General features: G+C 32.2%; 1 protein-coding gene across 1 annotated transcript; it reads right to left on the reverse strand.

Moving 5' to 3' along the window:
* Positions 1-2,367: 2,367 nt before the first annotated feature.
* On the reverse strand, positions 2,368-8,176 carry LOC143042237 (uncharacterized). The gene is made up of 2 exons (XM_076214497.1): positions 7,972-8,176; positions 2,368-4,485 (listed from the first exon to the last, which is right to left on the reverse strand). The coding sequence occupies exons 1-2, from the start codon at positions 7,982-7,984 to the stop codon at positions 2,597-2,599; spliced, it is 1,902 nt and encodes a 633-aa protein (XP_076070612.1). The 5' UTR covers positions 7,985-8,176; the 3' UTR covers positions 2,368-2,596.
* Positions 8,177-19,331: the final 11,155 nt, after the last annotated feature.

The following is a 19,331-nucleotide window of genomic DNA, read 5'->3' on the forward strand; positions in this document are numbered from 1 at the left end:
AAATCAAAAGATTTGTACTTTATCTTTTAAAAGTTAGACACTTTAAATCAACTCGCACTTAAGTTAAAGAGACATTGTGGGGGATTAAGCGATAAAGCATCTATTTTATGAAACAAGAATGTTTTATAGCATGTATGATAATTTGAACATACATGTTCGTGAACATCAAAGTTTCATTTTTATTAATTGCATTCTCTGATATACCACGCACTATTTGAAAACAACTTTTGGGAATACCTATTTCACACATGATGATGGATTTGTTCTCATTATCGTAATCACAATCCCGTCATCATTTCCTCGGATGTAAACTACCAAATAATACCAAATCACTGGGTTTGTACTTTCATGAATAACACGACGGTTGCCACACGTTGAGCAGAATCCGCTTACCCTTTCAAAGTACCCTAAATCACCCCGATAAAGTTGTATTACACAGTTATACTGATCTATTGAGTTGAGCCAATCAAAATTCTCTGTACATTTTCTTCTTATGTTGTGTTGTTACACTACAGTCCGAGGTAAGGTTAGGTTTTAGCTCTTACATACATGCTAAACTCTGTCACGTGCACTTTCTTTATATGTCTGCCCCAAGTCAGGAGCCTGTAATGCAATGGTTGTCTGTGTTTCATGTTTCATGTGTCATATTTGGTTTTTTTTTCGTAGATTGTTTAGTTTGAAATTATACCGTAAGTTTTCTCGTTTGAATTGCTTTATATTTTCACGTGGTGGTCTCTTGTAGCCAACTATACGGTGTGTTGAAGGCTGTACGGTTGCCTATGAATGCTTACATCCATTGCATTTAAACTCATCACACCCCATCTTACTTGATTTCAATGTGTATGTTGTGTTTTGTATGTAGTGACATTGTTTATCTTTTGCACGCATACCTTCCCCTGTACCCTTTTTTCGGAAGCTCGAGCGAAAGCCATTGATCCTAAATAAAATTTTAAATAGAACTCATATTTAATAACTCGAATTTGAACTCCAAATCTGAATCTAAATGAGATTCGAATGAGGGTCTAACTCAACTCTACGTCAAAAGTGACTCAAATTCAAAGTTGACGTATAATTGCAACTCGGAACCTTTACCCTTAAATGTGACTAAAATTTGAATTTGAACTCGAAAATTGGTATGTGGTTGTAAGATGTATAATTGGCAATCTTATCACATTTGTTAATTTCTATATAAGTTTAGTTTGCTTTATATATTACCGACATAAACTGTTTTAACATGATAATTTGTAAACCTCCATTTATTGTTTTAACACTTGTGTAGGAGTTATTCTTCAAGATCTAAATAAGGCCACATGGTTCCTTAGAAACTTTAACATAATACTGCTTCTATAGCTATTTCGGTACTGAGAAAAAAATGGCAGGGCCAAGTCTTTTGGGGATATCCCCTTAATGTCCGAATAACTATTAATTTTTAGTACTGTTGTCTTAATTTTGTCTGTCATTCCTTTTTTTCATACCAAATAACTCTAAAAAAACAAATTGAATTTTAATTTAAACTTAAACTTAATGAATAGCAGTACTCTTCCAAAGTGCATTACACAAACGGCATATGGAAATCGGTCTAAAAATAGAACATATTTGTTTTCCGAAATGGTCACGTGGTTTTACCGTCAAGTAATGAGATTACCACATCAAAGAATGACAAGACCACATCAAATGCTGAAACAAACACATCATGCAGTGTAAAATCAACAAATTTTGAAATATCATTACATGTTGTTAAAGCTAAAAAAAGAATTGGCAAATCATCATTACCAAATAACGAAACCACAGCATGTAATGAAACAACTACATAACGTTATGCCACATACTCATCAAGTAATGTTAAAATCACATTGCCTAATGACACAACCACATTAAGCAATGGTGAAATCACTTCAATTAATGACAAAACCATATTAAGTTATGACAAAACTATATCAAATCAATACGAAACCATATCATGTAATATCAAAATGTCATTAAGTAATCACTATTCCATATCGAAAAATCATTACGTAATGTAAAGACAAACTATTTTTAAGTAATAATAAAACAACAAGACGTAATATCAGAGTTCCACATTAGACAGGCGTTCCATATACATGTCCCATATTTTCAACATGATATTTATGTCATTTCATTGAATTAAGTTAGCTTAAGACTACTCAAACATCAAAGATCAAAGAGAGAAAGCAGGTATCGAAGATGATCAGATTTAAAATTAAAAGCTCACTCTTTTAAAAATAAACCACATAAATTTTGTATTTTCTTTTTAAAGTATTTCGTTGAATTGATTACACTTATAATACTACCCTGAGCGCAACATAATATAAACAAAGTCAAATTATTTCAACGACTATAATTAAAGACGGGAATACACTGAGTATCGTAGGATACACAAATCATATAGTCGCGACGAATTAAGATATTAAAAATATTGATGAAAAGGACTTGATTGTGCCTCTTCTGTTACTTTTTATCAATTTTCATGATTCTACTGTTTATTTTTATACTCAATTACATCACAAGAGAAGCCTATTATACTAACAGTGAAGTTTTTCTTATCTATAACAACTTTCATTTTATTGATTTTATTTTATCTGAAAGAAAACTTATATAATAATTCCATGGTCTCTTTGAAAGTTTGGTTGTTGGATCTATTTTCTTCCATTAACTGTAAAGCAATGCCAAGACAGTAGTAAGACATTGATTGAATACGTTTATCCTTTATAATGAAATAGTCTTCGGTAATTGTCAATTCAAGATATCGGAGCGAATTTAGACATTCTCGCACATTGTTCAGATGGTAATAACATAGGAAAGATACAAAATGTGCGTACACTACAGGTGATATTTCAATACCGCTTTCTTCTTTTGGTAGTTCCTTGGGAATAAATATAGAAGTATTGAAAATGACGTTATCTATAAGTGCGTATTTTAACAAACTCATCACTTCTTGCTTTTGTACTAAATGCGAATTGAATAGAAGATAATGCGTGTCGGACAATTCTTTTCCACAGAATAGTTTTTCAGGTGTACACTTCGATAATGCGTACAGAATAACTTTGAGACATTTCTGATATTCGTTGGCCTTGTAGAAAAACGAGGCAAGCATCAACCACCCAGAGACAGAGTCGTGGTTGGTGTTCATCAGTAGATAACTCTGACAAGTGTTATATTGTTTATATTGATTCTTATTACCGATTTTATTGCTCAAGTATATGGACTCACATGTATTGCAGCACACCGCTGACAAGAAATATGCATGAAGATATTTCAGTTTCTTAGAGTTATAAGCCAAATTGTAGTAAACAGCTCTACTGAAGTTATTATGTTCACCATTCACAGAAGCAAGACCCATAAATATGTTTGATTTTAACAATTTCTTTATATCTTCATAAAACAAAGCACGTTGATCAGTTTGGACGTTGCTTGACAAAATTGGAACATGCGATAATTGTTTAGAGAATAAGATGCATCGCCATCCATAGCTATAAAGCACACGGAGCGTATCAATCAAAGTATCCCTATCTAATCCTGCTATCTTATTCTCAAACAAATTATTTTCTGGAATGAAATAATTAGGACAAACCGAATAATCCACGCAATAAATCAGCCGACGGAAACATCTCATAAAACACGGTATCAAATTATCAGGTGTCCATACTGAGGGTTGAAATTCTTCTGATATCCAAAATATTATTGTCTTAAGGTAATAGGAACACAATAAATCCTCACATCTACTATCAGAATGTATTACTTCCTTTAAAAGAATTTTCATTAGCGAATAGCAAAGTAATTGCGTGTGACTAAACGTATAGATAAGAAATTTCTCTCCAACTGAGAATGACATTCGCCATTCCAATTCCTCATGTGGTGACCCTTTAAATCCTATTGGTACAAAGATCACACCGTGATTCATGATCATCTGCTTTGTCTTTTCATTTGGCCATGTATTATTTGACCTCAGGGTCCATTGTGATGCTGACGTGACCCAATCTTTACTATGAAGGCAATTAGCTAAGTCAAAATAACCATGTTTGTCTGATAAACAGGGTCCATGTGTAACTAAACTAAGATTTGAAACTAAAAATGATTCTTTGAATAAAGCATTTGACAGAAAAATATCCCCTCTGAATTTTTCACACATTTTTTGCACAAAGGGATGGGGACTGCTTGTTAAACGTAACATAACATAACCTGGTTTTGTATCTTCTGTCACCAGTGAAAAATACGTTGTATCTGGATTGAAAATATTAGATGTTATGTTATCGTGGACCTCGATGAATTTCATTACATGCATCACATCTAGATCACTTCCAATCATCTGTAGTCCTTCACCGAAACTACCGCTGGTAATGCTCACAATTATGTCGTCATTTGATAAATTATCAGAAACTGCATTCATCAATCTTATCGTTTTCACATGATTTTCTGTTCCAACTATGTTTTCGCATAGATAATTGTAAAGAGATATTGACACATCTGAAACAATAAATTGTATTCTAAATAAAATGTAATCATCAAAGAGATATCAATGTTGTTATGATATTGTAATTATTATATTTATTTATGTTGGCCTTGTGTTGTGTGGCCTGATAGTTGTTTACAAAATATAACTGTACAGTTTAGAAATCACTGGAACAATCACAGATACTGATGGAATGATTGAAACTTTCCATTTGACTTACATAACGATTCCAAAATGATCCTAATAAAAAAAAATCGTTATAATATTTAAACTTCTACATTTCTCAAGAAACTTCCGTTGTGGTTTACTAGGACTTTCCTTTTCCACAGTGTTCTAAAAATTTCCGTAACAACTATATATATACAGACACTAAAGTCAAACTTTCAGACTTAGACATCGATAGTATTCACAGCATTTGGATTGACACTTTTACTCTACATTGAACAACAGCATACTACATTGTGACCTTAGTAGTGACGTAATATTCTGATTGGATTCCCGAGAAGATTTCCGGATATAGAGAAAGATAAAAGATTGGACTCATATTTTGACAGTTAAGTTGACAGTAATATTTGTGTAATACTGCTTGTAAACTTTTGTATAATAAATCTTGTTGAATTTTATTATTGATTTGTGTATTTTGTTGGCTACAATTTAAAGGTGATTTCTGACTGTAACAATTTAAAACATAGGCCATGTCCCTTTTGTATCATTCGATACTTTCTTTAAAGTGTAGCCGAAAACGTATGCTCTGTTTAAACACGAATGATGTATATTCTGACTCCAGTTACTTATGGTAAATTATTTCATAATTTGAACGCATCTATCCCATCGAACTAGAGATAAAGGATACTACAGATACAGTTAAGTCAGCCTCATATCTTGACTTACATCTAGAAATTGGCCATGAGGGTCGGTTGAAAACAAAACTTAACGACAACAGATATGATTTCAGCTTTCCAATTGTTAACTTTCCAATTCTAAGTAGCAACATTCCAGCAGCACCTGCATACGGGGTATATATCTCCCAATTGATACGATATTTCTGTGCTTGCATTTCCTATCATGATTTTCTTGATAGAGGGTTTCTGCTCACAAGGAAGCTATTAAACCAAGAGTTCCAAATGATGAAGTTGAAATTATCCCTTCGTAAGTTTTACGGACGCCATCACGAGTTGGTTGACCGTTATGGAATAACTGTTTAACAAATGATACGAATGCATGGAAAATCCAATTTACTGCCATAAATCGAAAACTCCACTATAGAATTTTGAGATAATTTTGAGATAAAATATGAGAAAATAGCTCTAACATTATGAAAAATGGGGTCACGGTACCCGTTTTTTTATTCTACATAATAAAAAAGGTAAATTCCTAACACATTCTATTATGAAAGTAACTTTATCTCAATTATCTGCCCTTAAATTTGAGTTGCCTCTCTTTATGTGGCAAAGTTGGAAAAAAATTAATCAACAAAAGTATTTTGTTGTTTTGTAAAATACAACTATGAGTATGATAACACATGTCATTTTCTATATTGAAATGAAAATTATTTCATATGAATTACCTACTATTCTCAAAATTTGCAAATTTTATTAAAGATCTAGACCGATTGTTTTCTGGTATTTCAAAATCCAAGATGGAGGAAGACACCTTATCAACCTTAACTCGTATTCTAACAAATTTAGAATTGTTAGGGTTCTAAATCCTGCTGGCAAATGTATATCTTTGACTTATTCGAGGTCATGCAACTCTAAGCATCTTTAATCAAATAGGAGGTTTGGGTAGCTTTAAAACCAGACTTAATCCATCATTGTCTACATAAGGAAATGTCAGTACCAAGTCCGAAATATGCCAGTTGTTTTCTTTTCATTTGAAGTGTCTCAGCTTTTTTTTTTTTTTTTTTTTTTTTTGGCTATTTGATAAAGGTCTTTCCGTTTTGAATTGTTTCCTTGGTTTTCTGTTTTTTTTTTGTTTTTTTTTTTTGTAATATTACTATGATCACTTTTTACGCACTAATTACTACGGGTTTATCCTAAATCTGTAATGGTTGCTCAGTTTTATTTGTAGTTATTATTTAAGTTTAATTTCGACTTTGAACTCATCTTTGTATTACTAAGATTACTCTATCAGAAGAATTTAGTGTTATCATTTAGACTTTGAATTCGTTGTTTTTATGCTTTTCGCAGAACAGACTAGTACTCCCTTCCATTCTCAACTGATTTTGATTTGTAAAATGTGTGCATATGTAACATTCCTGTTTCATGTTAAATGGATGTTAAATGACAAACAACAACCGTTTACATTTGCTTTTCCAATAAAGCTGACTACTGTAGTCCGCCAATTCCAATGAATGTCGTTGTTGAAGTCTGCCATTAATGTTCGTTTATTTTTTGAATGCTACTGAAAAGTCTTTATCAAACTACACGCGTGACTGACATACCAAGTCTTTTATATGTTATTAGACTTTGGAAGCTAGAGCTAGTTGTAACGATCAACATTATAAAACGATTATAAACAATTTTGATATATCAGTGTATTTTAAACGTTTGTTGGTGTTTTTGTGGGATCTCAGACCAGCAATAAACTACTCCATGTACACTTGAATGATTTATATGAACGCTTCTTTAATTGGATAATTGGTACAGCAATTGCTGTTATATGCCATGTTCAGCACTGGAGTAATTATATCTTTTTAGATAACAGTTGTCCGAATTCACGACTATACTTTAAATAAAACATATAAACCATATGCTTTCATATAGATTGTTTCCATGCACTCACGGTATCTTTAAATAAATTTGTATACCTCGCATCTATCATGCTTTTCAATAAAATACTATCAAACAGCAGGAAATACCCCTCCTAGATTATTAAAAAAAGTATTCTGCATTGCCAATAATATCTTGGTGTAAATTAGATACACCGATTCAGGCTAACGCCCTGCAGGTGTATTTGATACGTACAAGAAATAAAACACTTACAACAAAGATTTCAATTGTTTCAACAACTGTTTCAGAAGATAACATATCTGACATAGATTCTTCAAACAATATAGAATCTTTTTTTTTTAATAAAGTGTAGTACTTTTAGCTTGTAAATGATAATGAATTTTCATTTGCCTATTGGCAATATATATTTTCCTTGGTTATTGCAAATCACGTGAGAAGACATATTGTCCTTAGTTTATACAACATATTACTCCATTTCAAAAAAAATACGCATCTTTTTTATTTTTATTGACGTTTTGTTTCTCGTTAGTACATATGGGTTTTTCCTATTTCTGAAATTTCGTTTCTCTGTCTATATATAGGTATATAAGACAAACGAAAGTTGATAGGATGATTAACAAAATGAGCATGATTATTTTCCATTTCTCGTGTTATCATTCTTTTATTCATCGTAAATATTAAATTGGAACTAGACATTTACTTTTATTGAACAATTTAATCAATACAACAATTCAGTAATAAATAATAACAATAAGCACAATTGTTTACCTTTCATTTCCATTATTTCTTTTCAATCCCAGGTCTCAAAATGTAGAAAACGAAGGTCAAAATTACACACACATTTTTAATCTACACAATCTGTATTTTAAACATTTGTTTCACATGACTGCAGTTTATTGCGTGACTTTTAAATCTATATTACAATAAAGAACGTTTAGCTTACATATTTTGTAGACTACTTCCTCCAAAAAAAGTCATCCAGTTGAATAATTTTAAAATGTTACAATAATTCATAAGCATGAATCTCTAAGTAAATGAAACTAAATTCATTGCTTTTGTTCTTAACAATAGGCAGTATATAGTCCGTTTGATTTTTATATATTTTCAGAAAATAATCGTAAAAGTTCGTTTTTACAAAAAAATATTTTTTTACTTCATGTGACGTTTGGGAGGCTTAAATATGTAGTTTCTGTTGCAATTGCCCTACCGTTGTCAAATTTGAAATATTATTCAAACTTGGATCGGTTAGGACATTTTTGATTTTTTTGTTTGAGGACTGCCCTCAATGCAGTTATAACATCTAAACTGTCACAACCTTTTGGAAATTTAAAATTGTGCCAGTTCACATCGAAAATAACTATTTTCATTTGGCATATCTTTGTATCTTTGCGCCGTGTTTGGAAATTTTAAAATTGTATAAGCGTCTGTGGTGTTCGCTTAAATTGTATAAATTTCGAGATTTAGAAAAAGTTTCTCAGTTTGAAAATTTTTACATGATTCATTTGACATCGTGCTATTATTGAAGAAGGATATCAGTTATCCGAAATATCTAATATTTGTTCATTTTATAGTTATTTAATGGTATGTGCATTGAAGGTGGTGGATGTGTTTTTATATCGTGCGACAATTTTTACCTTTTACAGAGTACCTGAACATCTTATTGGGCTGAAAGTGCAGGAATACGCATACAATACATATTTATCACTTACTTAAAAAGAAAATTGCAATTAATTGATCACATTTCCAATTTTTCCAACAAAAAACAAATTTTACCTGACGCGCCAATCATTCAAAATGGCGGGCTTTTACAAAAGTTAATACTGCAGCCATGTGTGCCCTTAAAATTACTTAATAAGTAATAAGTTCATTCCATTTGCTTATATTACATATTATCCTACGCATATTTCCTTTAAAATTTTATTATTTTAAGTGCACTTGACCGATTTTACATTTTTTTTTTTTCACTGGCCACGTGCGTTTGATATATTTTTTTTTTTTAATTATTTTTATATCCCCATAGTTATTATATTATTTGCCAATTGAATTAATTTGAATTAATTTTATTTCAGGAGTACATACAAATTCATATATTTTAAATACAGTCTCAAGTTCAGATAAATTAGTTTATTGTCTGTTCAAGTGGGATTTCTTGACTAAACACTTAACACCCTTGTATAGTTTTCCTTCATATTTATCATCTTATTTGCCAATTAAATTTCATTTCAGGAGTACATACATAATTATATATAATTTAAATATAGTCTTAAGTTCAGATAAATTAAATTATTGTCTGACCTAGTGTGATCTTCTCACTAAACATTTAACACCCTTGTATAACCTTTTCATCATATCTATTATCTACTAAAGACTTATATACTAGCAGTTATTATTCTTATATACATCTTATCCATTATTAAATAAAAATAAATATATATTTACTAAAACAAATAGACCTAAACTTTTTGCATTAATAAAGTTAATACATGACTCTGCTTCTTCACTAGTGCTTCCAGCTGTCATTATTTATTAAGCTTTTAAAATTATAAGGAAAAGCAACTGTCTACTAGGGTATACGGAAGAACATTAGTACCTGGCAAATATTGTACTAAATTGAAACACAAATGACTGAACATAAGCTAGAAAAATATCTCAAAAAAACTTTCAATCCGCCTATTGGTCCGTCTAGACTTGTACCAGTTGTGTTGTCCGACAGCAAAGCAAGATATTTACAAAGTGAATGTAAACTGTCTCCCGAGATAGATATCAAATGGTGGTTTAAGTCAGGTCAAACTTCAACAAGCGGTCTTGCTTGGCTAAAAGACAACTTAGCGTCTAAAATTGGACATCTCGATAATATTTCCCTGTACGTGTGGCTAGGTACATGCGACTTCACAGATTATAGTCGTTGTGATAAGATTATCACATTAAAACATAACCCTGAGGAAGCAGCATCACAACTTATAAACAATTTAAAAGAATTTGCAACCCTTCTAGCTGAATATCCTGGATGTAAAGTCACATTTCTAGAAATCCCTATATTTTCTATATACATTTGGAACCGTCTTCATGATCACCCTGATCCCAACAGATTTAAAGCAGACGACAATACATTAATCAAGCAAATTCTAGTTGTAAATGACCAGATAAGAGCCTTAAACAACGATCACTCGTCAAGATCTCCAAGCTTCTCAGCCGACATATATCATCCAATTTCCTGTAACTCGAAAAACACACACAGGCATGGTAGAGACTTGTACAGTTTTAACTTATACCTTGATGGCATTCATCCAAAAAGTGCGTTAGCCAGAGTAAGGCTTCGTAAATTAGCTCACAGAATTAAATTGGACTGTTGGTAAAAGAAAATAAAAAAAAAAAATATTATTATAGATAATTTAGTTCTTTTAAATTTTAATATACAACAAATTTATATTCCACTTTTATTATAAAACTGTATAAGGCGATGGTGGGGCTGACCACAACGTCCTTACAGTAATCGCAATAAATATTTTGATGGACATATAATATTTATATTGAATATTGCAACTTTCTTACCATTTACATCATAAATATTTAGAATTTTCATGATGAATATCCAACCGTATAAAGTTGATAACATACAGAAAACCAACTTGGTAAGTGTACATGCACTTGCTCAAAATAGTTACAACAATAACTACACTCTCAATATAGAAAAATCACTGAAGAAAAAGCTTGAAAGTACTAAAAGATCTGTAATAGAGTATGTCTATACTGGCGGTGGCGTTACTATCAAAATGGACACCATATCTTTTGAACTGTTCATATATGCTCTGGAGCAATATTTTAACGATCCTTCTTTCAAGTTTCATGATTACCGCAAAACCATAGCAACAGACAAAGGAGGAAATAATGTTCAATATACCTACCATATTTTTGACAATCCAACTGATAGTTACACAATCAATGCATACCTAACAAAATGCAACTTACTAATCAATGGGAAAAATGTGGACAAATTGTTCTATAGAGATATTGAACACATACACAAGATCATGTCTAATACGCAAATCAATGGTGCAAATATAAACACTGACCTCCTGAATAAAAACCTAGCATCAAAATTAATTGAGGCACTAGATTGTCTTAAAAAATCAGCAACACCGAATCCTGGCTTACCTGAGAACAAATCTACAAAAAGTTCAAATGAGGAACGTTGTATTAAGTGCAATAGGAACTGCAAATCTAGGGCAGTATTGTGTCATAACAATCACTGGGTTCATTATAAATGTGACAAGTTGTCTGTAGAAGATATTTCCTCCATCGAAAAGAATGATAAAACATATCAATGTAAAAGTTGTGACAGTACAAAGGTAAATATACTTGACACACAGAGGGGCAATGGTGGGACTTACCACAACGTCCCTTCTGTGTTAAAGTACCACCAATCCCATATAACTTGTACTACTAGTCCTGAAACACATCTAAAAACATATGGAAATAGCATCCAGTCAGAAGTAAGACATATTACTAGTGCAAGAGCCATACTTATAGAGGAGAACCTTATACAATGCTCTGTATGTGATGAAGCCCTAAATGATACAGAAAATATCTGTCCAGAGTGCAATTTAGTATGTCATAACAGCTGTCTTGATACCAATACAAATTCCTGTTACACTTGTGCTGGCTTGTTAGATCAGAGGTCCAGTTCAAATACATTAGAAACAGTTTACAAACTCCATACCTCTACAAATTCTATCTTGGTACAGGACATTATTGATCAATCTCAAGATGGACATCCATTATCTACAAAATCTTCAAACCATTCGGATTGTCTCAACACACAGTTACCCAATCTCAATACTAAAGACTTATCAACATCCTTTTCAGATCTAGAAACTGTTGTTCAAACCACATGCAAATCTATTGAATCTAATAGCCATGTAGCTAAGAGTAATCACAACAACATTGAATAAGCATGTACCAACACGTCTGCAGTACCTAAAACTGCCAATTCTTCCATTCCGGATATTCCTATGCCTCACAATCATCATGTTACAAATTCAAAAGAAACAAGTAAAAAAGATCAGGGTAAAGAAATTTCGGCCAAAGACTTTAAACTTCTAGAGCAAAAGTTAAAGAAAAAAGAAGAACAATTAAAGATTAAAGAAGCTATATTAAATGACAAATCAAATGACAAGTCAAGTATTTTAGATAGACTATTCAAAGCAGAAAGTAGAAACCTAGAACTAGAACAATCTCTTAAAACCCTAAATCAATGTTTAGATAACTCTGTGAAGAATCAAGCCCACGTGGATAGTAAGACAACTGACAACCATAAACAAAAACAGCCAGCTGAAGATCTCATCAGAGGTATACATGAAAGAGTAACCGAGTACGTCCTAAAAAAAGTTGATCGGGAACTTAGTCTTCTCCAATCCTTGGATACAGATAGTCCTCTACAAGAGAAATCTACACATGGCAATAATGCTCCAACTAGCTCCGTCCAACACAACGTTGAATATGCAAATTATCGCAATAGTGCTCCAACTAGTTCCGTCCAACACAACATTGTCTATGCAAATCCACATTTTCCGAGCTACCCATACAACACTCACTATTCCAGAGATTACAATATTCCAGCCACTAATTATAATAGTACATCACATTATCAGTGGGGCAATGGTGGGACTTACCACAACGTCCCTACTGATAGTCATGATCCGTGCTATCCACACTCTCACAACTGGAATAATTATCAGGACAATATCCACAAGAGTTACTACCCAGAAACAAGTACTCCAGATTATTATACCCAAGGTAACTGGTGGGGCAATGGTGGGACTTACCACAACGTCCCCCAGAAACCTTTCATCATTCTCATAATCGGCATTCTGCTGAAAATCATGTTTGTTTTTCTAATTTAATCTCACTTACTCCGACTCAACTTTCTGCTAATTCTGCTAGTAATACAGAGGCAAATTGTAGAAAAAAAACATCTACTGCAAGATTTCATAATTCTTCGTCTTCCTCTATAACGAACACTCCAGAAGAGAAAGATAAAACTTCTCCAATGCTTCACGGTTCAAGAATAGGTCAACCCCTATATTATTCACAAGACAAATCGGAGCAGGATTTTTTATACAAGGAACTGTTCCAATTCGAAAGGCACAAAATGTTGTCATAAACATCGACACGTTACTTACTGAACAAATGAATACAAGCAGTGATGGAATTATTGAATACGATGTTTTAGATTTTAAAAATGACTGTATAAATGTACATTGTGTAAATAAAGATAAAGATGTACGTAGCAACTCTACTCTGAGGATTTTAGATTTTAACTGCAAAAACATATTGACATGTGGTCCACTATTTAAAGAGTTGGAAAGCAAAATTGATATATTTCTTCTCCAAGAACACTGGCTATATGACTGCCAACTAAATCTATTACAAGAACTACATAGTGATTTTACTGGAACGGGTAAAGCAGTTGATTCTAATGATCCTATTCAACCTCTTCATATGCCTCGTGGCTATGGAGGTGTAGCTATATTGTGGAAAAAGAATCTTGACAAACTTGTTACAACTTTCCCAATTGGAAATGAGAGAATACAGTGTATTGAGTTGTCTGGAAATCAGAAACTTTTATTTATTTCTATTTATCTTCCTTGCAAATCGTCAGATAACCATCTAAATGAACTTTATGAATGTATTGACCAATTACATGAGATCATGGAGGTTTATAAAACCACTCACCAGATAATTATTGGTGGAGATTTTAATGAAAATATTTTTAAAGAAAATAACTCTAATAGAAAAAGTTATATACTTGATTTCATGTCAGACCATAACTTGTCTACTACAGAAGTTGGAATTACCTATACACATACCAGTGGCATATCATCTTCTGCAATTGATTATATACTTTACCAAGAGAAATTTAAAGACTTCATAATAAATATTGAAAAACCTGACATTATTTCAAACGTCTCGGATCATCTTCCAATTCTACTACAACTCAAATATGAATTTCCCTGCATTAATTCCGTAAGTTAAACACAGGTGACTACCCACCATAAGGTCAAATGGAACAATATAGATAGAGATAGATATAAAATTCTAGTTGAAGAAGGCATAGCTCTATTAAAAGTCGATCCAATGAACCCTAATGAACTGGATCAAGCTTTTCAGACTCTCAACCATACTCTTACTAAAGCTACTTTGGCTGTTGCTCCCAAAAAGAAAAAAAAGATACGGAAGAAGAAATTACAAATTATGACTGAAAATATTTCTCAAGCAATATCAGAGAAAAAAATAGCATTCTTTCAGTGGAAACAAAATGGTCGTCCACCTGACCCCAACCATCCTCTTACTATTCAGAAGAAAATCACAACTTCCTCTCTTCGTAAACAATGCAGAATAGAAACTGCACTACAGAGAATACAAGAACGGCAGAAAATCATTGATGCAGGGTATAACGATCCGGCACTTTTCTACAGCCTTATAAAAAAACAAAGAGGTAGACTTTCACGCTTTATTGAGGAACTAACTGTTGATGAAGAAATTTTCCAATCTCCCGAAAATGTAATGAAGGGCTGGAATAAACATTTTGGTGACCTAGCAAAAAAAGTCCAACAATAACTCTTTTGACACTATTTATCTAAATTCAATTGAAAAAGAAGCTACCCATATTATTAACAAATGTAAAGATACATATATTCATCAGGAAATTTCTACTGAAGAGATAAAAAGAGCTGTCTCAAAACTCAATACAAACAAAGCTGAGGATTTTTATGGTTTAACAGCTGAACATTTTATCCATGGAAGCGAATCTTTATTACAACATTTACAACATCTGTTGAATATCTGCTTTAAATTCTGCTACATACCGGATTTACTGAAAATCGGAACTTTATTTCCTGTGTTCAAAAATAAAGGGGATGTAAAAAATGCCAAAAATTATAGAGGAATTACTATAACTCCAACATACTCAAAAATTATAGAAAAAATATTGACAGAAAGAGAAAATCCAAAAATTATAATTTCACAAAACCCTCTTCAAAAAGGATTCACTGAGGGCACGTCTCCACTGATTTGTGAACTTTTTATAGAAGAATTTGAAAGGGAAAGCAAAGACCTTAAACTTCCAGTCTACATAGCCTTATTAGATGGCAAGTCAGCTTTCGATGTTGTGGTACATGCTAATTTGATCCGTCGTATGTTCCAGATAGACTTCACGGAACAATCCATACTATTACTAAATAATCTATATGTAAATGCATCTTCTCTTATCAAATGGAATAATATAATGTCAAAAGAGATGTTCACTATTGATCAAGGGGTCCGTCAAGGAGGTGCATTCAGCGCTGACTTATATAAAATCTACATTAATCCTCTGCTTAACATTTTAAGTACATCAGGTCTTGGTGGAAGAGTAGGGAACATAAATTGTTGTGCTCCTACATGTGCTAACGATGTAGCACTTGTCTCCAACAACCCTCTAGAATTACAAACCATGATTAACATTGCTTTGGATTTTAGCAAAAGAGAAGGGTATTTATTACAGCCTACAAAAAGCGTTACTATTCCAGTAAAAACATGCCGCAAATTTTATGAAATTGAAGATGGATTTTGGAAATTAAATGGAAAAAACATGCCAATTGTTTCGAACGCCTCACACATAGGAATTCAAAAATCTGACAAAAATTCTGCTGAATCGACAGTAAATGAAAATATAAAGAAAGCACGTAGAGCAATGTACAGTTTAATGGGTACAGGCCTCCATGGAGAGAATGGTCTAGATAGTAAAACTTCAATTGCATTGATAAGAACATATATTCTGCCAATATTAACTTATGGTTTGGAAATTTTATTACCTAAAGGTAAAATACTAAATAATATATCTATTCAATATAAAAAATGGATCAAACAAATTCTGTCTTTAAATTCCAACGTAGCAGATTCTGCAGTTTATACTTTATCTGGTTTACTCCCTATAGAAGCTGAAATCCACGTCAAAGCTATCAATCTTTTTGGAAACATATCTAGAGCGAATTGTGATTCAATTGAATGGCGGCTAGCCGAAAGACAGTTACAGATAAAATCTCATAATAGTTGCAGCTGGTTTATTGAAGTCAAGGAATTATGTTTAAAATATGAAATTAATGACTTATATGCTTATTTAACCAATCCGTTATCAAAATTCCAATGGAAAAAGCTAGTTAAATCCAAAATTCATGACTATTGGACATTTAAAATTACTGATGAGTCAAAAGGTTACTCAACTCTTAAATTTATGGACCATAAATATAATATTGGATCTGTACATCCTTTAGCTATATCAGTTAATGCAAATCTAAAGGACATCAGAAAAATTCCTGTACGTCTTAAAATTTCAACTGGGAACTATATCCTACAAACCCACAAGGCATCATTTTCAAAGAATAACTTTATAAGTCCAACTTGTAAACTCTGTGGTAAAGCGGATGAAACGGTGGAACATTTTATTCTATTGTGTGAAAAGTTAGAAGAGACAAGAATACCACTTTTGTCAAAGATCTTAGATAATGGAAGCCTGATCCTAGCCAAAGTTGCAACTTCGTTTCCAATTGATCTTATCCAACTAATCATCAATCCGTTCTGTTATGTAGACATTAATGCAAACAGAGCTGTTTTTGAGGAAACCAGTAACATTTTGGAACCCCTGTGTAGACAGTTGCTTTATAATATGCATAACAAACGCTATGCTTTATTAGCTAATATAGATAAGCAAGGCAGTAGAAAATCTAACTTCTAATTGCTTAATAGTGTAGTTTAGTAAGATTGGCCTTGCAAGTACATATCGGGCACACATGGTCCCAGAATGAGTTGTTTTTGTATTCAAAGAACATTTTAGTTTTATTTCTATCAAAGTTTTTTCTAATGTTTTATTTTGTGTATGTAACATAAATTCTTGAGGTGGCGGAAAATTTTAATATATGAAGTGATGCGCGTTGTATTGTGTTATATTGCGTATTGACATTTTCCTCTGTGTGAATGGAGGTGTGCCTTGATTGGCAGAATTACGATTACAGATACAGAATGGTGATGTTGTACCCTTTTTGACTTGTATATAAGTGTCTAAGAATGTAACGTTAACACACTAATGAGTGTTATAAAATTAGTTGTTATATTTTATATATTAATCACGCAATATTTCGCTAAACAAATTAGCTTCATCGGGCGTGTGCATCTATCTAGATGAAATCGGATGCATGACAAAAAATATCTTTGTAGCTTGACGTTTTTGTGTAAAAGTTTAATATATTGATTGATGGGGTATATACAACATATTTTTGCCGTTTACTGTACATGACAATTTTTAAATCTAAACAAATAGTTGTTTTAGTTAAATAGAATGAAATTCATGATTTATTCCTTTGGTTTTGGGTAGAACTGTTTTTCATCCCTCTCATTAAGTCCATCAGGTTCAAGAGTACGTAGCTGATGCATCCAGATATATATATATATAACAATTTTCTTTGAGGAGACAACCATACGAATCAATACTATTAGGATACTAAGCCATTTATAAATCTTCAAACCATATACTATTTATACATGTATCTATTTATAGATTTTTGTGTTCTATTTTTAACATCGAAATTAAATTGCGGACGTGAAAGAAAACACTATTACAAAAAAAAACGTTCATCTGGCACCCGTCGTGTTGCTGATGTTATTACAAATCCGGTAAATAGTCTAATTCGGTAGGTCACATTCGTGAAAAAGGGAACGGGATTGTAGTTACGACATAAGGAACATATCCGATATCATCTGCATATAAAATATAACGTAAAGTGATGATTTCAACTTCACAAAATGGATCGAACTCTTGGCCTAAAAATCAGAAAGAGGTCACAATTGGGAAGCTGAAATCATCTCTTGTGTCGTAAAGTTTTAATTTAACCAACCCTCGTAGTCAATTACTAGATATGAGTCTTAATCAAATATCAAAATCAAAAGCTCAAACACATCAAACGAATTGAGAACAACTGTCATATTCCTGACTTGATACAGGCATTTTCCTATGTAGAAAATGGTGGATTGAACCTGGTTTTTAGCGCTAAACCAACAAAATTACAAACTAGTCAACGAAATACGGGATATGGCAGGCATGGTGTCACGGTAAAAAGAAATCTATTTCATTATTCACTTTTTTAACTTGAATATTGAGATATAAACTATTTAATATTATTCACTATTCATCAATAAACGTTTAAGTACAGCTCTTTGTAAGAACCAGGCAGAGTGCGATACATGATGGTTTCAGATTTTATCTATTATTGGCCTAGTAGAAGCAATAAATGAATATTGCTAAAAAAAAAAATTAAGTGGGAAAATATGAGTGGTTGCCATGGTAACGGACACTCTATTTTTTGGTCGTTAAGCTTGGTAAAATCTTTCAAAAAACAGCTAAATCACCACAATTCAGAGCCTGCTTATGAATAGAATCATGCATTTTTCATTAATGTTCAAATCTAACATTGATAGAACTTGGTTTAAGCTTCATTTTAGTGAAGATTGCATGTCAACCAAAATTGTAATTTTTTTGAAAATTTTTGCGAAAAAATGCATATTTTCAACATTTCTGAAATTGGGATTTTTTCGAAATTAACAAATTTTCTCTGGTGTTTTTCAAAAAAGTGCAAATGTGTAGAGAATAGTTAGCACTGTAGTTATGAAGTTTGGATACTTCTTTACTAAATTGAATAGAAAAATGCGTGGGATTTTTTTTCAGTTTTATCACCATAGCAACCGATTTTTTCCTTGGAAACGGAGTTTTTTTGCAGAATATTGCAGTTTAAGAGCTTAAATGTCTTGGATTTTTTCATAACCGATAAGAAAATACACAAAAACTTTAAATTACTATCATCAAGTGTTGTTGACCTCAATTGTTACCACAGAAACACATATTAACCATAGCAACATTAACATCCACTCTGAAACTGCATAAATAGAAATTTATGTAAAAAAATACATAAATAGAGGGTGTTTATTATCAAATTGGAACATGACTGCATGCTTTGCTTCACTCACAGTCTTGTCTGTTTTTTTCCCTTCAGATTTCTCAAATAAATGAAATATATAATGTAATATTGGGGTTAGAA

Source organism: Mytilus galloprovincialis, chromosome 8 (assembly GCF_965363235.1).
Source record: "Mytilus galloprovincialis chromosome 8, xbMytGall1.hap1.1, whole genome shotgun sequence".
Classification (NCBI taxonomy): Eukaryota; Metazoa; Mollusca; class Bivalvia; order Mytilida; family Mytilidae; genus Mytilus; species Mytilus galloprovincialis.